The sequence below is a fragment of the Mauremys reevesii genome, linkage group 1 (genome assembly GCF_016161935.1).
Source record: "Mauremys reevesii isolate NIE-2019 linkage group 1, ASM1616193v1, whole genome shotgun sequence".
Classification (NCBI taxonomy): domain Eukaryota; kingdom Metazoa; phylum Chordata; order Testudines; family Geoemydidae; genus Mauremys; species Mauremys reevesii.
In genome coordinates this window covers 18,540,972-18,562,853 of record NC_052623.1, presented here as the reverse complement: position 1 = coordinate 18,562,853, position 21,882 = coordinate 18,540,972, and the positions used below count along the sequence as shown (strand labels likewise).

Below are 21,882 nucleotides of genomic sequence, written 5' to 3'. Positions count from 1 at the left end.
GCACAATACAGCGAGAGGAAGGAGAAGGTGTTCCCCCCCCCCCCCAAATAACTGGGAATTTTCCCAGTAGTGCCATAAAGTCTAATGCCCCTACATAGCGGACAGGACCTCTGGGATTAAGGTCTTATCTAAAAGACTCATCCAGTGTCAACCACATGATTGTCTTCTCTTAGGATTTCAGACAGCTGGGATTGAAATCCACTGACTTGGATGCTTATTCCAACTATCCAACCTTTCTGACACTGCACACTTGGGTTGGATATATCCCAACGACAGACAATTTCCTGATTTTGGTGGCCTAATATGGTACTTCAGCACTTCCACTTCTAGCCAATAGCCAGAAGTGCAGAGGTAGGTAAAAGTGAAAAGTGATGAGAGAAGAGTATTTAACCCAGTAGCTAGCACGGGACGGGCCTCGACTTCGGATGAGCGGGCAATGATGGGGGACCAGGAGTGAGGGGCAAGAGGGATGCGGGGACCCGCCTCCGCACACTCCCACCAGCCGGCCTTGCGGGGGGCAATGGACACTCTGGTCAGGGGCCCCCCCAGGACCTCCCGGGACCCCACGTGCGCACCCGGCTCCGGGAGGAGATGCTACCCTCCAGCGCGCATGGCTCCTGACACCTGGCCCCATCGCACCGCCCCATGCCGGGCCCAGCTCCCTGAGGCAGCAGGCCTATATTTTCTGATGATCACCGCCACCGGGCCAGGTGACCACCTCCTCCTGCTGTGACGTGCATGCGCAACGCACTCATCAGGAGCTCCACTGCTATGCCATGGTTGGGCGGGGTGGTTACCCGCTCCTGCCCTGCGGGGCTTGAAACAGCCCAGGACAGGGCTGTGGCTGGGGAAGAAGCCTAGGCTGACTGGGGAAAGTAGGCTCAGCTGTGGCCATGCCCCAATCAGGCCCAGCTGGCCCCTATAACAGGCTATGAGCCAGAAGCCCAGTAAGTCTCCCTCTGCTTGGAGAAAGAGAAGGGCCTGGCTGCAGGGACCTAAGCAAGACACCTAGATTGGGAGTAGGGCTGGGGACGGGCCAGAGGAGCTGGGAGTTCCGGCCTGGAAAGCCCCAGGCTGCAGGCCTGACTATAGGCCGAATAGGTGCAGGGTTGCAACAGGGCAGCCCATGGGAAGGCAGAGGCAGCAGGTCCGAACCCCTTTGCCTGTGATGAGTGGCTGATACTGCAGTCTGCCCCAGTGAACGAGAGCTAGATGGAGACTGAGCAGTAGCCAAGACTGAGGCAAAGTGGGGATAGCGGGGGGGGGGGGCTGAGGAGGGGGAGACCCAGAACTGTGGGGGTACTTCCAGGGGGCAGCACCCAGTTAAAGGGGCACCAGGAGGGACACAGGGGCCAGCAGTGGCGGCGAGACACCGGCCTGAAGAGGGCGCTCCGGAGGCTGGATGCTAATTCCCGAGGACAACCAGCAGGAGGTGCCGCCGGGTGAGTCTGCGCACGGTTACAAGGGGGTGTGCACCCAGCGTGCAGCATCCTCCAGGTCTGGGCTGGGGCCGGAGGAGAGATGGGGCTGGGAGGTGGGCCTGGATGCTAAGTGGGTGGGCCACAGCCCACCCAGGCCCACCCACAGCTACACCAACCCATAGCAACTGGTTTAACCTCACGTTTTCAAACCACAAAAAGTTTCAGTTGGTGTCTGAGTGGCGATTTAGAGGATTTGCCTCCCCCACAACCCAAGAAGCTGGTCACCAAAATCCATTAGATATTTTAAAATTACTGAGATGCAACCGACCTCTAAAACAGCTGGTTTATTTTTGCTACACGGATTGACAAGAAATTACTGATTACACTTGGATTTTGTGGACTTCTCCAAACAAAAATTCCTCTCCCGGGGATGAGACTTGAGGCACTCGGACGCGACGATTACAGGAGCAATAGAACCACATTACAGTGAACAGAACAGACTCTGAACACGTTTGCCTTCTTATACGTGTTCACTGCCCTTGTACAACAGCAAAAGAGCAGTGCCTTCTACTCTACATCAGAGTGAGATGCCTGCTTTACACCCGTGTGAAAAGAGAATCAAACCCTCTAATCCCACATTTCATCCCCAGGGGATTTTTAAAAAGACTGAAGCTGCGGCAGTATTTGAACTACAGCACTGCCAGCGAATGCTGCTGTAAGACTGTAATACCCAGCATCAGGTCAGTTAAGGTAAAAGCCTGTGAGCTACATCTAGACCACACATTTATACACTGCAATTGGAAAGGCTGCTCCCTGGGTGTTTCATTGCTAGGAATCCATCAACTGGAGAGTTTGGTCTGGTGACTACCTACGGAAATTGCTATTGCTGCATTAGATCTTTCAAAGCACAAATGGCAACTATATGCCAAACAGAGTTTGTACTGGTCCCTCACGCCTCTAGGGCTGCAAATCATATGCTGGAGCAGGATGTCTCATTAAGATGAAGCACTGATCTAATCAGAACTTCCTTATTCGAGTACCTTCTGACAAAGCTGTCACTAAATCATTTGTTTCATGCCAGGTAGGACACTAGCAGGAATAATGCGAGAACACAAGCAAAATTGTTTCCTTTTTATGAAGACTCCAATTAATATTTTAAAAGCATGAAAGGCAAATCTCGCCAGTAGGTTAGGAAAACCGCACTTAACAGAAAAGGAGCCGCAAGCCTTGCAGCTGCTACTCATCCGTCAAAATTAATACAAAAAGGAAATCAAATGTGCAAGACGCGTGTGGCCTTTTTTCTTTCAAAAGGTTATAGAAGGGTAAGAGACAATTACAATTTCACGCCGCTCTCTAATGAAAATGTAGAACTCAAGCTTACAATTAAAATTCTCATTTTCATATAAATCTTCCACACAGCAGGAAGCCTGAGCTGCATTGTTATAAGGTGCAAGGGTGTGGGGAGGTGACTTTAAAACCTTGGCTCTTCACTAGGAACTCGATCCACATGGACTTCACTGGAGATCTCCAGGGTGTTCTAGCCTTCCGGCCTGTATCCACACCAGCCAAGCAGGCTGCATTTCACAATGGCACTCCCTCCCACAACTGCTGTTGAAAGCTGTTTTTCTGCTTGTCTGCACAGGGTAAGTAGACTTCACCGTCCCATGCAGCAATCCATGGTGGTTTTAGAGTACAACAAAGGGTCAAATGCACCTTGCTACAGTGACTGAGTTCATTGTCCATATCGATACGGCTACCGTTTCAACACGGCCGAAGGTGGACGCAGCGGGTAGTCTGATTCCGATTGTCGAATGCTGCTCTCTGTGAGCGTGGGCAGAGCTTAGCAGTACACCAACCACCACACAATAAGTTATACTGAAAACAGAGGAGAGTCCTAAGCGTAGCTGAGAGTGTAATTGCCGCCAGCAGCCGCTGTCTCCTTGCAACTACAGGGCAAGGATAGAACTGCACCAACTACAGATTTTCATAGAGGGCAGCCGTACAGAACAATTTTTTATTCATCAGGCAATAAGGGTACAGGCACAGACAAATTTCACAGTTGGATGTACATCGTTTTGAAATGATTAACATATGTACATTGCTATCCTTAATTAAGTACAAGGCTTTGGAATCCTGGCTAGTTGCCAAAAATGCCCATGGACTCAAGGAGTCTGGGCACCCAGAACATCAAATCAATAGTTAGAGTTCACCATACTAAGACTACTGCTTAGCTCTGGACCACCATCATCTTAGTAGCAAATGCCCAAGTAATAGCCACTATTTGAGCTTTGGTTCACATCCATCCACCTGCACAAAATTTCAGTGATTAAACAGATTTAGGGCAAATTCAGTCATTACTTAGTATGTTTAAATATTCAGGGACAGGTTCTCCTACCCCTACTCAGCGTCAGTAACATCCTACTCCTCAGGTGGTACAATTAAAGTCGGAGGAGCTACTTGAAGAGTAAGGTACTAGCATGAAAGAAAAACTATTCTAATGCTTCAGGCAGCAGATTACCACTTCCAAATTATTTCTGTATTCCTGATACTCGAGTGCTCTCTGACAGCAACTTGGCATGGTGTGACATATGGGATGCCTATGTCCCATCACCCTCTGGTGAAAGGTCCACCCAGCAGATAAAAGGTACCTGCTACTTTCACTGCCACAACCTGCAGGGGGTTTCTTTTTGCTAATGTGACTGAGACGTCTCTTTTTGAAGCTGAAAATCAAAAGGTTCCAATCCAGCTCTGCTTATGTGCACACATTGGTAGGTATATCCGTTCTCTGTGCCACATGGATGCCCTATGGCAGGAAGAGGAATGAAAGTTGAGGAAGAATGGACAGACAGAGGATGCAAGAACAAAGCCTAGGAAAAAATACCCAAGAACCAAATCAAAAGCAGGGAGGTACACAGCCTCTACTTTTTATTTATTTTTAAGTGTTGTGACAATGCTTCATTCTAGGCATTAACATCTGTCTATTTGTTTTCTTCTACAATAGTACAGGATTTTCAGGAAGACTACAAATAAGGCCTCTTAGAATCTCAGTTTAGTCTGGCCCTACCTAACTTTGTTTAACTCACTAACTCTTTCCCTTCTTGCTCGCTACTTCAAGCTCTGAGACTCTGTACGGACAAGCAGAGCAAAATTAGCTGAACCATGCAGTGCAGAGCTGATGCCCACATGGGAGGACATAAAAAGTCCAGTGCAAACAGCTTTACACAGTGTATTACATTTCTTTAGCATAACTGTAGATTCATGATTCAATCTTGTGGATGACAATTTATGGCAACAAAACCAAGATTAGGGCAAGACAGAGTGAGTTTCACTTGAAAATTAGGACTGCGCGTACCCCCTCTCTCTTGAACAGTATCCTTACCAATCTTTAGCTACTAAATTTCGTGTTCTGGCTAATAGGTTTCTCTATTTTTAAAGCCCTTTTTAAAGGGTGTGAACAGCTAACTTAACTCTACTCCGCCACTGGACACAATTCACAATCAAGCATTTTGGCAAAAGCCTTTTAGTGCAGTGTAGTAGTTCTACACTGTATTTCTCAATATTCTGACCCCGTTTCCTGGTCATGTTTTAAATGCTTTTAATAACAGTTGCTACAGCAAAACTCTGAGCATTGAGAAACAAACAAGATCTCCTAGAGGGGAGGAGTTGAGCATATCAGTTTGTTCAAAGCTTTTTTTAGGCCTAGTGTAGATTTGTTTTTAAAGTAGAATGCACTAGAAACTGTACAATGGTGAAATGAGCGATGCAGCAGTACCTGATCTAAGGAGTAAGATATATTTAGTGCTGTCCAGAGGGTTGGAATAAAGAGGCATTTGTAACATACGAGCATTCAGACTTTTCACAGGTCTTGCTTCAAGTGGATTTAGTGCTCATGAAGGTGCCACATGGACAGGTCGAGATTTTCTTTATCCATAAAACAGGTGCAGCACTAGCAGCAGTATAAGATTCACCATATACCTCTGTCAAAATACCTAAACTCCACCCTGGTAGGGCTGGAAATCCCCTCTGTAACAAGGGAATAGTCTGGTTTCCATAGCCTGTTCAGTCCCAGCTAGTGCTCACTGTTCTGCTTTCCTCCAAGTACAATGAAACCACTCAACACCTTCCGCAACCTAACTGCAGAAACTCAGCACTGCCTGTGGTATGCGTCTCAGAGCTGGCCGCTCCAGGAAGCAAAAATGCACTTGAGGTTTGAAGAACCCAAGACTGAGGATGCTAATAATAAATAAAACATTATGAATATTTCACTCTTATCAATAGATCTCAAAGAACTTAATGAAGAAGATTGGTATTATCATCCCTCATTGCACAATTAGCAGTGCAATAAGCAGAATCCAGTTCTGCTTATGTGCACACATTGGTAGGTATACCCGTTCTCTGTGCCACATGGATGCCCTATGGCAGGACGAGGAATGAAAGTTGAGGAAGAATGGACAGACAGAGGATGCAAGAACAAAGCCTAGGAAAAAATACCCAAGAACCAAATCAAAAGCAGGGAGGTAACTAATGCCATCAGAATTGCTTCACCAGGGAGGTAACATCTGCCAGCCAGGAAACCATAGGCTCTTAAACAGAACAAATTAAACAAAGGAGAGAGAACAGAAGTCTCCTCATTAGGCAAAGGGAGAACAGAGATATTAAAATGGTCATGACACAAGCTGACAAGGGCCATGTAATTCACAAGCCTGAAGACTGAAAACAGGGATACACGCATCCTCTTCTGCCACAGCAACAAAGGGTCAGGAACGCTAATGGTTTTAGTTAAAAACACATGCAGCCTTTAACTCAAAGAAATCCCAAGGACATTGGGGCCAGTAATTTCTATTCTTCACATCAGTAACACAAAGCAGCCAGGTTGCATAGCACCAGCGCTATTGAGAGCACTTTTTTAAACTGAAACCTAATTTCACATTCAAGGCCAGCCTTCAGGTGCTCCATGCCTGGCTATCCATTCAAAAAATTAATATGAACAAGGGATGCATAGGGGAGGAGAAAACCCATTACCAACCTTTGTGGTGTCATCATGTGACCGCTGGTACCGTTTCCAACGGCAGCCATAGATCCCAGTCAGGCATGACAAACACAACTGTGGCTCGTAGTACTGTAGTGGTTGGTGTTTAACCATGCTCTTTCCAGCTCTTCAGTAGCACGCTATCAGAAATCCATCAGGCCTTGGGAGGGCCCTGAAAAGAGAGAAGAGAGGGAAGGTGTGACATCAAAGATCCTTTAAAATGGATGGAAATGATGGAAGCGGAACGTGGTTCGTAGTTAGAACTGGAGAATGGTCGTCAGGACTCCTGGGTTGTATCCCCAGCTTTGCCAGAATCTTGGGCAAACTGTCCAACTCTATTAAAATTTATATTTGAAAAATGTCTACTTGTGCTGGCACTACACTGAATGAAGTGATGACACGTCAATAAGACTATTGTTTACTTTTTGCACTACTCACAGCCTGGACAATTAAATCTCTTTGCATTTTAATATTAAGGTCCAGATCCTCAGCTGGTACAAGTCTACGTCACTCGACTGAAAATGGAACTACAGATGAGGATCTGGTCCCAAGTATGTAGTGGTGTCTGGAAAGCAAGCCAAGTTCGGGTTTCAAGTGGTCCCTTGCTTCCTACACTGGTGAGTCGGAGAGGCAGCGTTCTCAGGAGCGCACTGCATGTCCCTCCCAATTCACTCCAACCAGTGCTTTGAATGGTGCTGCTGGGATCTGCAGCTGGCTGAGGGCCCTTCCCATTACACACACCCATTCTCTCCCGCAAAAGGATTTACGCATTAAGTGCCCAAAGAGTTGCATATACTCAACTATCATTACCGTGACACACTTAAAGGGCTACTTTTCCCTGGCCCTCCTAGCCTCCTCCACCCACACCCCCATGGGAACTCAGGCATTGTGTTCTGCCAAGTTCCACTGAATACCTTGAGAAACATTCTGTAACTAACGACACTGATTCTATGCCGTGTATGTCACAAAGCTACTGTTTATATTTATACGCTTGCTTTCATCTCAGCTGAGATCTGTAGCCGACATCCTTAGTGATCCAATAGATTTTACTATTAAAAATCAGCATTAGCAAAAGGGAACCTACGATTTATTGCCTGCACAATTGACACTGATGCTGGGAAACCTGGCATATTGTACACAACTACTGTTTGGTGGTAGGAATTGTGGTGCTCTCCATTCCCTTCCCACACCCCGTACCAATCCCCCCTCACTCATGTTTGAGTATTTTCTACGTGGACAGTAAATCTTTATGTAAGGCCAACAGATCCTGGTCATTGGTGGGTAGGATCGAACCTGGGTCCTTAGCTTAGCGTATGAGTGTCTGCTCCAGGAGCTAAAAGCCACGTGGCTCATAGCTGAGGGTGTAGCAGACTCAATCTCTAGATCAGTGGTCCCCAAACTTTTCAGGGTCATGCCCCCCCTTACCAATGTCCACACACACACCCCCGAGCCGGTACCAGGAGCAGCTCCCATGGGGGTGGGGGAAGAGCATATTGATAGGGGTAAGAGCCATGACTCGGCTGCAGTCAGAGCTGAGGCTGGGGGCCGGGCCAGGACCCGGGACCACAGCCAGAGCAGAGCTGGGAGCGGAGCAGGGCTGGGTGGTGCTTCCTCCCCACCCCTCACTGGGGCTGCCCCCCCCACACACACACACTCCTCTGTGCCCCCCTAAGGGGGGCATGCCACAGAGTTCAGGGACCTCTTCTCTAGATGATCTAGGTGCCACCAGAGGGGACAGAGTGCCAGACCAATCAGGCAGGGTTACACCTAGAGAGCTCCCCACCCCATAACTGCTGTGCTTCCTTTCACCCTGGATCCCATGTGTTCAGTTCTGAATATTTCCAGTGAAGTGTCCAGTGTTTGGCACCTCCACTGGTATTGGAGACAGCAGGTCCATCTAGCCCAGTATCCTGTCTTCTGACAGTGGCCAATGCCAGGTGCCCCAGACGGAATGAACAGAACAGGGAATCACCGAGTGATCCATCCCCCGTTGCCTATTCCCAGCTTCTGGCAAACAGAGGCTAGGGACACCATCCCTGCCCATCCTGGCTAACAGCCATTGATGGACCTATCCTCCATGAGCTTATCTAGTTCTATTTTGAACCCTGTTATAGTCTTGGTGTTCACAACATCGTCTGGCTAGGAGTTCCAAAATTTGACTGTGCGCTGTGTGGAAAAAAATACTTCCTTTTGTTTGAAACCTGCTGCCTATTAATTTCATTTGGTGATCCCTAGTTCTTGTGTTATGAGGAGTAAATAACACTTCCTTGTTCACTTTCTCCAAACCAGTCATGATTTTATAGACCTCCATCATATCCCCCCTTAGTCGTCTCTTTTCCAAGCTGAAAAATCCCAGTTTTATTAATCTTTCCTCATATGGAAGCCGTTCCATACCTCTAATAATTTTTGTTGCCCTTTTCTGTACCTTTTCCAATTCCAGTACATATCTTTTGAGATGGGGTGACCACATCTGCATGCAGTATTCAAGCTGTGGGTGTACTATGGATTTATACGGAGGCAATATGATATTTTCTTGTCTTATTATCTATCTCTTTCTTAATGATTCCTAACATTCTGTTCGCTTCTTTGACGGCCGCTGCACATTGAGTGGATGTTTTCAGAGAACTATCCACAGTGACTCCAAGATCTCTTTATTGAGTGGTAACAGCAAATTTAGACCCCATCATTTTATATGTATAGTTGGGATTATGTTTTCTAATGTGGATTACTCTACATTTATTGACTGTCATCTGCCATTTTGTTGCCCAGTCACCCAGTTTTGTGAGATCCTTTTGCAGTTCTTTGCAGTCTGCTTGGGACTTCTACTGGGACTACTGTGAGTAGTTTTGTACCATCTGCAAATTTTGCCACCTCACTATTTTACCCCTTTTTCCAGATCATTTGAATATGTTGAATAGGACTGGTCCCAGTACAGAGTCCCACGGGACACCACTATGTACCTCTCTCCATTCTGAAAACTGACCATTTATTCCTACCCTTTGTTTCCTATCTTTTAGCCAGTTACCAATCCATGAGAGAACCTTCCCTCTTATCCCAGGACAGCTTACTTTGCTTAAGAGCCTTTGGTGAGGTACCTTGTCAAAGGCTGTCTGAAAATCTATGTACAGTATATCCACTGGATCCCCCTTGCTCACATGATAGCACAGAGTTAAAGATAGCACAGAGAAAACAGGATGCTGATGCTTTTTAATTAAAAAGTCAGGCTAATCCTAGGTTGGGGAAAATTACCCCCTTCCATGGATTACACACCGTGCCACACAGCCAGAGTTTCAAGCCTGCCAGACTTTAGACACACAGTGCAGGCAGCATATTAGCACAGACCACAGCACTGCACCTTCCTTTTCTCTCATACACCTGGCATCTCAATCCCCATATTAAATCTCTCTGTACAGGTCCCAGCAGCTGCTTAGCGCCATAATCCAGGCAGACAACGCAGGAACTAGCAGTAGCTGCCACTTTAACCCAAATAATGGTTTCTACCCACCCCAGATTGCCAGAGGTTTTTGTGTGTCCCCAGGGATAGAGCACAGAGTCCAGACCATTTCAGATTGGACACAAGGGTTATTTCTTGCCCATTTGTCACCAGCTCTCACAATCACCACTGGGCTTTCTACCATGTGGCATCCAAGCCTGGTACTGCACTCTGTGAGCTCATCCACAAGGTCACCTCCTTTGGCCGAATTTAACCCCTTCTTACAGGCCGCCTCCTGCTGTGCTGCTTACAAAATGTTGTTTTGGGTACAAGCTGCCTGTTCTCCTTCCTCTAAATGTCTCTCCACATGTCTGCCTGTCCTTAAACAAGACCTTCCTTGAGAAGGGACTGGCCCATCTGAAAGGTTTGGAACACGTCCCGCATGCTGTGCGCAGGCACTCCCATACATTTGGCACCAAGACACCTCAGACCAGGATCAAGGCCCCATAGCATTAGATGCCATTCAAGAGACACACAAAATACACGATCTTTGCCCCAAAGAGCTTGCAATCCAAGGCAAGTGACATGTGCAGGGCCACGGGTAGCACAGGCTGGAAAATAATTTCCAGCTGGTGAAACACGGAGGTTTCAGAAATTGTTTTCATTCTGATGCGGAACAAAAAGGAGACCTTTCAGAATTTCACAAAAACCGGGGTGCCCCCTCCCTCCAGCCGAGCCCCCAATAGCAAATAGCCTCATGGCTAGGGCGCTCACCTGCCATGTGGGAGATCCAGGTTAAAAGTGGCTGCTCGAAAGCAGGCAAGACTTGAAGCTGGGGGGTCTCACATCCCAGGTGCCTGCTCTAGCCATGAAGCTATTCTGTGGTGGGATCTTTCTTGCTCATAGTGGCATTTTCTGACAGGGGGACAGTTCAAAAAAATTCCCAAATCAAAATACCCATGCACTCAGGCTTTATATCCATTTCCATGACAGGAACATATTGTCCCAGGAACTCCTCCCACCCCCTTAAGAGGCTATTCTCAAGCAATGGAGACCGGTACATGCTGGGATAGGTCTTTGGGCCTTTTAGGATCTAGTTCCATGAGGTGCTTTGGAGTCAATAGTTATCAGTAAGGCTACGATTTTAATCACAGAGGTAGCGAAAGTCACAGAATTTGTGACTTCTGAAGACCTCCATGAGTTCAGCTCATAGGCGCTAGAAGCTGCAGGGTCCTGCCGTCATCTGGGGCAGCCAGGAGCTGCAGGGTACCCACACCACCCAAGGTAGCGGGGGGACCCTGGAACTCCCCGCAGCTCCAGCCTACCGTAAGCACAGGGTACCGTGCAGCTCCTGGGGTAAAGGGACCCTGGAGCTCTGAGCCCCCCTGAGTGATGGGGCCCCCAGAGCCCCGAGCCAGGCCCCCCACAGCTGCCTAGGGGCTCCCCATTTTGTGATGGATATTTTTAGTAAAAGTTTATTGTCCGTGACTTTTACTAAAAATATCCGTAACAAAAATCTTAGCCTTAGTTATCAGAGGTCCACAGTCAAGCTGGAAGGGCAGATCAAGTGGGGTACCTCAGGGATTGATCCTGCGTCTGGTTCTGTTCAATATCTTCATTTATGATTTAGATAATGGCATAGAGAGCACACTTATTAAATTTGCGGACAATACCAAGATGGGCAAGGTTGCAAGTGTTTGGAGGATAGGATTAAAATTCAAAATGATCTGGACAAACTGGAGAAATGGTCTGAAGTAAATAGGATGAAATTCAATAAGGACAAATCCAAAGTACTCCACTTAGGAAGGAGCAATCAACTGCACGCACAAAAAGGAAAATGACTGCCTGGGAAGGAGTACTGTGGAAAGGGATCTGGGGGCCATAGTGGATCACAAATTAAATGATTCAGCATAACACTGTTGGGGAAAAAAATGAACATAATTCTGGGATGTATTAGCAGGAGCGTTGTAAGCAAGACACGAGAAGTAATTCTTCCACTCTACTCCACGCTGATTAGGCCTCAACTGGAGTATTGTGTCCAGTTCTGGGCACTCCATTACAGGAAAGATGTGAGCAGATTGAAGAAAGTCCAGAGGAGAGCAACAAAAATGATTAAAGGTCTAGAAAACATGACCTATGAGGGAAGATTGAAAAATTTGGTTTGTTTAGTCTGAAGAAGAAAAGATTGAGGGGGGACACAACAGTTTTCAAGTACATAAAAGGTTGTTACAAGGAGGAGAATGAAAAATTATTCTCGTTAACCTCTGAGAATATGAGAAGAAGCAATGGGCAAGTAAATTGCAGCAAGGGTGGTTTAGGTTGGACATTAGGAAAAACTCCGAACTGTCAGTGTCATTAAGCACTGTAATAAATTGCCCACAGAGGTTGTGGATTTCTGTCATTGGAGGTTTTTAAGAACAGGTTAGACAAACACTGGTCAGGAACGGTCTAGCTATTACATAGTCCTACTTTGAGTGCCGGGGACGGGACTAGATGACCTCTTGAGGTCCCTGCCAGTCCTACATTTCTATAATTCTATGAGGTTAGTCACATCAGTGTGTGGAAGGCACTCAGCTCATCACCGTAGTACAAGAACCTATCTAGAACAGGAGCCCATTCACCTCACTTCTCCCACCCACTCTCCAACTAGCTGGGCATTGTACACCACCACTGCTACTAGTAGCAGGGTTCATGACCGTGTCTCACCAGGATTCAGGACCACTGATGTCTTGAAGCAACTTGCACATCATGCGAATGTCCATGATTTACATGTTCTGAAACAGAGCTGATAACAGCACCATATTAATTCCTATTCATGCACATCCTTAAGTGCAACAGAAGATAACAGCACCCTCAGTAACAGCACCCTCTGATCCAGCCACAAAGGTTCAATAGCACCCTGCAATTTTGCCTTCAGAAGATTCCTTCCCCTTGATGGAAAAATCCCAACTCCCTTCTGTAGTAATATGCAAAGTTAGAAGGAGGAGCTGTCCTGATGACAGGAATTCAACTGAATTCTCAAGCACAGCCGAGCAAGAGTCACGATCTACAACCCTTGTAATTTAACACGCAGTGAGAGGTGCTTCTTTCTGCAATGAACACACAGCCGGCATATCTTGACTGTGTTCTTCAGTCTTATACATTTTTTCTTTCCTAGACAATTAAAACCCAAGAGGACCCCCAGCACACACACACCCCCCACCTCACGAATTTCTATTGCACTAATGGTTGATTTAAAGCTACACACAAGACTCAAATATTACATTTGAACTAGTGATGGGCCTCAACTGCAAAATGTAAGCATGCCCAAAGCTTCAGAATATTAGGGACCATTTGCAAAACTTAGATCTAGATTTAAAGCACACATCTAGACAACTTTTGAGTGATGCACAATAGATTACCTCTTATCCTTTGCCCTTTATTGAAAGCTACATTAAATCAGGTGTTAAACTACCAATCCAGTGGTGGATTGGTGAACCAATGTTCTTCCTTTATACGGCACAGCTCAGGCCTTTTTCAAAAGAAGTTTAGCCTCTAGTCTTTGGGACTGCAAAGAAAAACCATTCAGCCACTCATGTCTGCCCAGCGCTGGCAACACTGGCCATTGTCTCAAGAGCTTATCACCCCTGTGGTACCTCCAGCTGCAGCAGTGGTGGGAACACTAGTGAAGGTGCCACCATGCTAGGCTGCAAGGTTGCTATCACCAGTAGAGCTGCACCTGTGGAAATTTTAGGGCAGAGACTCGTGTAGACAGCCCCCTGAGCCTTCAAACAATCATTCTAAGCAGTGGCTCTCAAACTTTTGTACTGGTGACCCCTTTCACATAGCAAGTCTCTGAGCGTGACCCCCCTTATAAATATATAAAAAAGTGTATTTAATTTAACACCAGTATAAATGCTGGAGGCAAAGTGAGGTTTGGGCTGGAGGTTGACAGCTCGCGACCCCTCATGTAATAACCTCCTGACCCCCAGTTTGAAAACCCCTGTTCTAAGGAGAATCCGCTGCCATTCCTAGTTCATTTCAAGGTCATTTAAACTCTGTAGCCTAGTAGTGCAATCCCCTCACCTAACTATTTCACTGCTGATCAAAGTGCCTAAGAAAGGAGAGGGGTGACCCTATTGTGAAGGCTGGCATGATCTACTGAGAGTGGCAGTCTCATTGTGGGTCAGGAGTGGGCAGAACTTGGCTCGTACTCTCCCAGAATCTATTATAAAAACCAAATCTGATCCCTGACCGATACCATTCTAAAGTCGATCATCATTTCACCCCAGCTGTCTGACACGGGAAAAAATACAGACTATTTTAACTGCAAATTTGTACATGCTGTTCCACGAACATGAGACCATTTGCTCCGTTTTTTTCCATTTGGAAGCCATTGGCAGCTGGCCATTCTTTCCTGCTATTCAACGCCTTGAGAGAGACTTGTGGCAGGCTGCTCCCAACACCACTGTCCCACGCACACACCAGACTGTGGGAAGTCGGCGCATGAAGATGCCTTTCAACAGAGATCCCATTGATCGCAAGGCAGCAGATGCCCTGAAACCATGGCTGCTCTTCAGAAAGAGTAAAACAAAAAAACCAGCTTTGCTTCCATTCCTAGTATTGGCCCTTGGCTTTCCTCTGTGGCCGTGGTCGCTGGATGACAATGACAGGTGAAACAGTTCCTCCTGTAAGTCACTGGTTTAAATTTGGCCCAGGTCTCTGCTTTAAAATGGGAATCCAATTCAACCTTAACTCAAGCCTCAGTTGGTGTCTCCATAATTACTGTGGCACCCAGGGAGTCGAGCTGAGATTCGGGCCCCATTGTGCTAGGTGATGTACAAAGACAGCCAGAGAGACAGTCCCCGCCCAAAAGACCTTACAATCTAAATGAACAAGACAGACAGAGAGGGAAGGGAAAAGGAGGCAAAGTGACATCCCCAAGGTTGCACACCAGGTCAGTAGCAGTGGGAATAGACTCCAGGTCTCTCGAGTGCCAGTCTAGTTGGTGATTAGACTGAAAATCTCCCCAGAGGAATTTAGGATTCAATGGGCAAAGAACTGCTCTTCTCACCCATTAATGAGCTCCACCAGGTCAGGATGGAGACGTGGTTTGAGCATTGGCCTGCTAAACCCAGGGTTGTGAGTTCAATCCTTGAGGGGGCCACTTAGGGATCTGGGGCAAAAATCAGTACTTGGCCCTGCTAGTGAAGGCAGGGGGCTGGACTTGATGACCTTTCAAGGTCCCTTCCAGTTCTAGGAGACTGGTACATCTCTTATTATTATTATTATCTACCCAAACCATAGCTGTTCGGTAGATAAGATAGAGTATTTCTTTCTCCAGGTCAGTCATTCCTCTCCCTTTCATCCAGCATGAAATTCAAATACCCACCTGATCAATTGCATGCCCCCAGGAGCCCCGCATTTTGCAAACAAAGAGATGTGGTACAGCATGTATCCTAGGCGCATGTATTCATTTGGCTCGAGTGAGTGTTACCTTGGGTGCTGTATCCAATTGCCATTTCAGCTGGTAGTACTTTCTTGGCTCCTTGATTGCATTGGGGCGGGGGGAGGGAAGAGCAGAAGTTGAATCATCAGCTCCTGACTGTTGTGTCAGCACAGCACTGGGTAGGCAGGTCAAGAAGACGGGAGGGGACAAACAGGAGCGAATGAAGAGAAAGGGTATCCAGCCTGGGATATGGGATACAGCCCTCTACCTCACCTTGAAACAATGACACTGGGTAAAAGGTGAACAGTCTGGAAATTCAGTTAAGCCCTCGAACGATCAACCCAGCACCTTCCTCTTATTTCCTTCTACTTTGAGGGAGTCATATAGTGGGGCACAGGTGGGTGGATGCATAACGGGTTTTTTATGAACCTTTATGTTTGGAGCCAGTTTGTTCAGGCTCCATGAATCCATCTGTCCTAGCTTTGGAAGAATACGAACAGATCAAAATTGGCACACTTCCCCTTAAGTACTAAAAGACAATGTCTGATATTGCTAAAGCTATTAAACGTACAAGCTTTTGAGCACGGTTAACAAGCGGCAAGCTACAGATTTCTAACGGCAACAATCAAGTTTTGTATTGCATTCCATTGACGTGGTATCTGGGTGTATGTTAAATGGTTTCAACCGGGATATTAGAAGTATAAAGACAAGACACTACCCTACACTTGTACAAACAGCTACGCTAAGAGTCCCAGGTTTCACAGTCTTGTGAATGGAAAGGAATTGGATACAAAAGAACTTTTCACTACTCAATGCAGCCAAGGTCATTCTACATTTCCAACTAGCCCCAAGGTCTGGGCCGGCTACCAAGAATACCCTGCCTCTAGTTCATCCTGGTGTTAATAAGTTCCAGCACTTGCAACAACCAAAGTTTGTGTGGTAGACTAGAAATGTGTCCACATGGGAACTAGAAGGTAGCAAGTTTGGGCTGTGAATAGGCAGTGGTGACTTGGACCTTTCAATTCCACCCAAGAGTCTGACAGCTAGTGCAGGGAACAGCGTATCAAATTTACTATCTGTTTTTAAACAACATCCGCCAGTCTTCTGGAGCATCCTGTCATCATTCTGCATTTGGAAGGCTTGCTGGCCATGCCAAGGGGCGTTCTAGACCCCAATCCTGAAATCAAATCCATATGGGCAGACCCCTGCACCTGTTGGGAACTAACTAACTAACTGCAATGCGTCTCTGTGGATCCAACTGCAAATTTGGCACCTGAAAGGCTATTGATTCATTTCCAACTGCATATTCACACACACACACACACAAAAAAAACCCAAACACATATGCCAAGAAATCCGATGTAAAAATTAAACACTAAAATGTGTTTTTGATTTGAATTGCAATACAATGTTATCAGCATAAATACTCCCACCTCTCCCCTGTGTACGTCGCTAGGTAACAAACAGAAGTCCATGAGGAAAAAGATCTACAAGGCTGACGAGTAACAGAAACAACAAGGGACCTTCTGACTAACGGAAGTCAGGCTGATAAACACAGTGTGGAAATTTTACCATCTATCTGAGGATTTTGTGCTTTGTCTGAGATCATCTCTTGAATATTTACTCCCCCTGCAACTAGAAATGATTCTGAGAGAAGCTGAAAGACTGTACCCTTACAGTCACTGCTCCCGTGACATCTGCAGCTCTGACGTGGAGAATGCAGCCTATGAATGATTCAAACTTCTGCGGGTTAGCATTACACATAGAAATAAAACTAGAAACAAGAGAAATTAATTATTCAACGCACACTAGAAAAACCCACACAGCCTGTCAACCTTGACTTTAAAGATACATCATCTGCCAATGCTTAAACATTTCTTAGTGTTGAATAAGTGAACTGATTGCCAGTCAGCCTTCCAAAGGAAAAAAAAAAAGTTTGTTTGCAAATACAGCAGCAACATTTTATGAAGACTTTAGGGAGTGCAATTAGCACACATTTCTTTAGAGAAATACACACGACATACATTGCAGCAATTTTTGTTTCTGGTTAGTCTGTCATTTGCTGAGGTTCTGATTGTGTGGAAACTAAACCAAAGTTGTTAATTGCAGACCAGGTATATTCCTCTTTGATCACTTTCAAGCAAAGCAAAATTAATTTACTCATGATGAAAATGTAAAGGGAAACTGTCAGGTCAAATTTTGGCTAAAGTGTGTGGGGTTTTTTTGTTTGGTTGTTTTTTTTTTTTAATTTTCCCTGGGGAGAATAGGTTGTTTTTAGTAGTACATTACAGTAGTGCTTAGAGGCCTCAACTGAGATCAGCGGCACACTGAGCTCTATAGACACACATCACAGACAGTCCTTGCTCTAAAAAGCTTAGATCCTAAATGGACAAAAATCGGCACTTTAAAAATAAATAAATAAATAAATAAATAAAAAAGAGAAACACATAATGGAAATTGTTATTTTCTACAACTAAAGCCATTCCCTGCTGAATTGACTCCTCAGTCATGGTGGCATTGCACTGATGCCCTCAGTAATAACTAAAGTGAAAATGACTTAGATTTGGTGAAATATCAGAATCCTAATTTCACCCTCTACCTACGCCCCCAGTTCCAATCCTGCCAGCGCTGGGTCTTTCCCACCTGATGGCTATTCAGTGGCCTCTGTGAAATGAGTGGGTGGTCTCAATGCAGTCCCTAGGAGGACAGGTATCCACATCACAAGAGCCACCCCCCCGTAACTGGTGCGCGCAGGCACCCCCGTCCCCTCTTGGAGACCATCTCAGCAAAGTCCTGGGGGTGGCAGAAGCTGAACGGTCCCCTTTTGCCCACAGAGATGGTCCCTGCCGCCCAGGGTTGAAGTACATGGTGGGGCCTGAGTGGAGAAAGCCGGCCCTGGCCACACTCCTGTGCTGTGAACAGAAGTAGGTCTTTGGATTCCAGGGGGAAAAAAATCAGTTTGAAATTTTTCACTTAATTTTTTTGAACAACATTTAGAAAAAAATCTTTCATAGGCTACATGTGGAAAAAACCTCTGAGATCAAACTTTAGTTCCTACTTCTTGCATTGACAAGAAAGATGATAAACTAAGGAGCTGACATTCATTATGACTCATAGGATCTGTATTTATTATTAATCTCCATGGAAATCAAATAGCCACATCTCTCATTACAAGTTAGAGTAAATCATATTTAAAACATTAAAAAGTATGAGCACCAGACATTGGCTATCAATAATAGTTGCGTTTAATCAATTAGTGAATGGCCGTATAGGCATTCATTTCAATTGCGAGCCCCTAATTGCACTGGAAAATGCTGATTTTCTTGAAATACTTCCTAGTTAAGTAAATAGAAATTAAGTTCCTTAGGAACAGACTCTCCAGCTCCAAATGTAATAATCACATGCATCTATACAAGGCTCTCCTGCCCCACTGGGACTGTAATGAAATTTGAAGTTATTGATTTCATGACCACCCTGAAACCATTCAGTTTTAAAGGAACTAGCCTAAGTCTACAGTAGCCCTAAGGGAGTGGTCCCCAGACTGAGGGGCACACACCCCACCAGGGGGGTGAGGAGGAATGTTTAGGGAATGCGGGGAGCCAGGCCCAGGCCAGCCCCCACAGGGAGCGGGGAGGGAGCGCCACCTAGCACTGCTCTGCCCCCAGCTCTGCTCCGGCCCCACTGACAGCCGTGGCCTCGACTCTCAGTCACAGCTGCTGGCCCTCACCACAGCCCAGCCGCAGTCCCAACCCCACTCCCAGCCTCGGCTCCCGGATGCAGCTCTGCTCCTGGTCTCGGTCTCAGCCCCACAGCCCTACCGCCAGCCCGGCCCTGGCCCCAGCCTCCTCAAGCCACCCCAGCCCTGCCCCCAGCCCCGGCCCCGCTCCTGGCCCCAGCCTCCTCACTCACCCCACCAAGCCTCAGCTCCATTCCTGGCCCCAGCCCCACCCCCAGCTGCAACTCCATTCCCGGCCATGCTCCCAACTCCAGACCTGCCCCCAGCTGCAGGCCCAGCCTTGGCCCCCTGACCCCTGTCTATACCCCCCCACACACACACACCCCACCCAAGAGACACAGCCTCACTCCCGGCCTTGGCTAAGGATAAGGGGGTGCAACATGAAGACTTTGGGGAGCACTGCCCTAAGGAGAAAAGAAACTCTTCTGCCTTGCCACCACAGCCCGTTCTCTGCGTATTCAGAGTGCACGCAGCACTGCACTATTCAGATGGCTAAACAAAGTTAACACAAATCCAAAAGGATCTTCTACCAGCAGCCTCAATTCCCTCTTCTCTCGCCATGTCCAGCAGGAGGAGAGCAAGGTTTTTTCACTCTTACTCCACCCTACCTACGGGATGCAAACATTAGGGCTCAATCCCGTAAAGGTGCTAAACACTCTGGCCCCAATCCAGTAGAGCACTAGACTTCAATGGGACTATATTTAAGCATGTGCTTAAAAGTAACACGCAAGTGTTCAGCTAGATTAAGCCCTGAACAAACCCTTAATCTGGAAGGTGGAGAGGCTCATGGTCATTGTCTAGCCACAGAACAGCTTCTGACTAGACTCCCTCTCCACACTCAACCTAGTCAGAGTCCCATTATCCTAGAGGATTCCAGCTCCTCCAAGAAGTATGCAGTGGGGAGAGGGTGAAAAAACAAATAAGGGACAGCAAATATTTGACCAGGACAGACATTGTGCCATTGCCTTATAGCTGAAGTTCTAGTCTTTGAAATAATCTCCCTAGAGAAGGGATGCGGTGGCACTTGCATCAATAAAGACATTTCAAACCAGACGAGACAGCACACTAACAAACAACCAGTCGTGAACAATCCCACATTGGCAGAGAGATCACTTGTGACAAAACGTTCCCCCCCCTTCCCATCTCCAACATCTATGACTGCATGCATCAAAAGCCCCATTTCTAGAGGTCTTCCTCCCACCATTTCTGTACTAGGCATCGTTCTTTTTTGTACGATCAATACTGAAGAAAGTTTCTGCACAAGTGAAGACAGACTTACGGTTTTTCAACCATTTTCCACATGCAAAAATTTCAAATGGAGGTGTGGACCCCTTTGGAAATCTTAGGCATAGTGTGTGGACCTCCAGAGGTCCACAGACCACAGGTTGAAAATACAATACTTTAAAATGCAGATGACCACTTTTTCACTGGTGAGCACAGAACTACAGTTATAGGCCAAAAGAAAGCAAATATATCACGTCTATTTACGATTGCATAAACATTTGCAAGAGTCACTTAAGACCAGAAATGAATTATGTCTAGATGGAAGCCTCCATCAGACATTTATGGACTAGCACTAACAATAAATCAAAATAGCCAGAGATCAGCAAGTTGATGGAGCTTGTTTGATAAATGGCAGATGAAATTCAATGTTGATAAATGCAAAGCGATGCACACTGGAAAACATAATCCCAACTATACATATAAAATGATGGGGTCTAATTTAGCTGTTGCCAATCAAGTAAGATCTTGGAGTCACTGTGAATAGTTCTCTGAAAACAACCACTCAAATGTGCAGCAGCAGTCAAAAAACCAAACAGAACGTTGGGAATCATTAGGAAAGGGATAGATAAGACAGAAATGTCATATCACTTCTGTATAAATCCAAGGTATGCCTACATCTTGAATACTGTGTGCAGATCTTGTCGCCCTCTCTCAAAAAAAGATATTGGAATTGGAAAAGGTACCGAGAAAGGCAGCAAAAATGATTAGGGATATGGAATAGCTTCCAATCCATTTGCACTTTAGAAGAGATACAGTTGAATCTACCACAAAATACAAACAGCTGCAAAAATGTATACCATTCCAACAATGTATATACATTCTTAAATAATGATCTAAAATAATATAAACGAAGCCTTTAAAGTAGGTCTTTTCTACATGCATATTATTCCTCATTAAAGAGAAATATGTAAAAAGAGATTAATAAAACTGGGACTTTTCTGCTTGGAAAAGACACGACTAAGGGAGAAAATGATAGAGATCTATAAAAATCATTTACTTTCTCCCCATCAGTCATAAGGAAGTGTTATTTACTCCTTCACATAGGCACATCAATAAGCATAGGCCCATCAATAATTATTAGCCAGGATGGGCAAGGATGGTGTCCATAGCCTCTGTTTGCCAGATGCTGAGAATGGGTGACAGGAGGTGGATCACTTGATGATTCCCTGATCTGTTCATTCCCTCTGGGGCACCTGGCATTGGCCACTGTTGGAAGACAGGATGCTGGGCTGGATGGGTTATTGGTCTGACCCAGTATGGACATTCTTATGTTCTTATCTGACAGACAAGTTCCAGAATTGTGGCACCAACATTATGCCTTTAAGGCAGAAAGACTTTCAGTGCTGTCTGGAATCTAACATTCATGACAAAACCATGAATACGCTGTAAGCAGGGAAAACACTGAGCATTAGCAATCACTTATATCTGCTTTAATATGCAAGGTTGTAAAAAAAAAATGACCTGAATGTTAAGGGAACAGGATGATGCATAATTATCCCCAACCTCATGTATAACTGGCCATTCCGAGTTCCTAAAACCAGAAATATTTAC

General features: G+C 46.0%; 1 protein-coding gene across 5 annotated transcripts in view; it reads right to left on the bottom strand.

The window, feature by feature from the left end:
• Nucleotides 1-21,882, bottom strand: part of GDPD5 (glycerophosphodiester phosphodiesterase domain containing 5) — a 318,308-nt gene that overhangs the window by 193,730 nt on the left and 102,696 nt on the right. For 3 of the 5 annotated variants that reach the window (XR_005587466.1, XM_039496991.1, XM_039496989.1), the window contains one exon: nt 6,448-6,622. Coding sequence is in view for 4 of the 5 variants with exons in the window: in XM_039496991.1 (XP_039352925.1) it covers nt 6,448-6,564 (117 nt within the window). In the remaining variant the exon portion in view is untranslated. Of the gene's footprint in view, nt 1-6,447; nt 6,623-7,251; nt 7,358-21,882 lie in introns of those variants that run through there. The other 2 variants (XM_039496992.1, XM_039496990.1) reach the window with 2 other exon arrangements.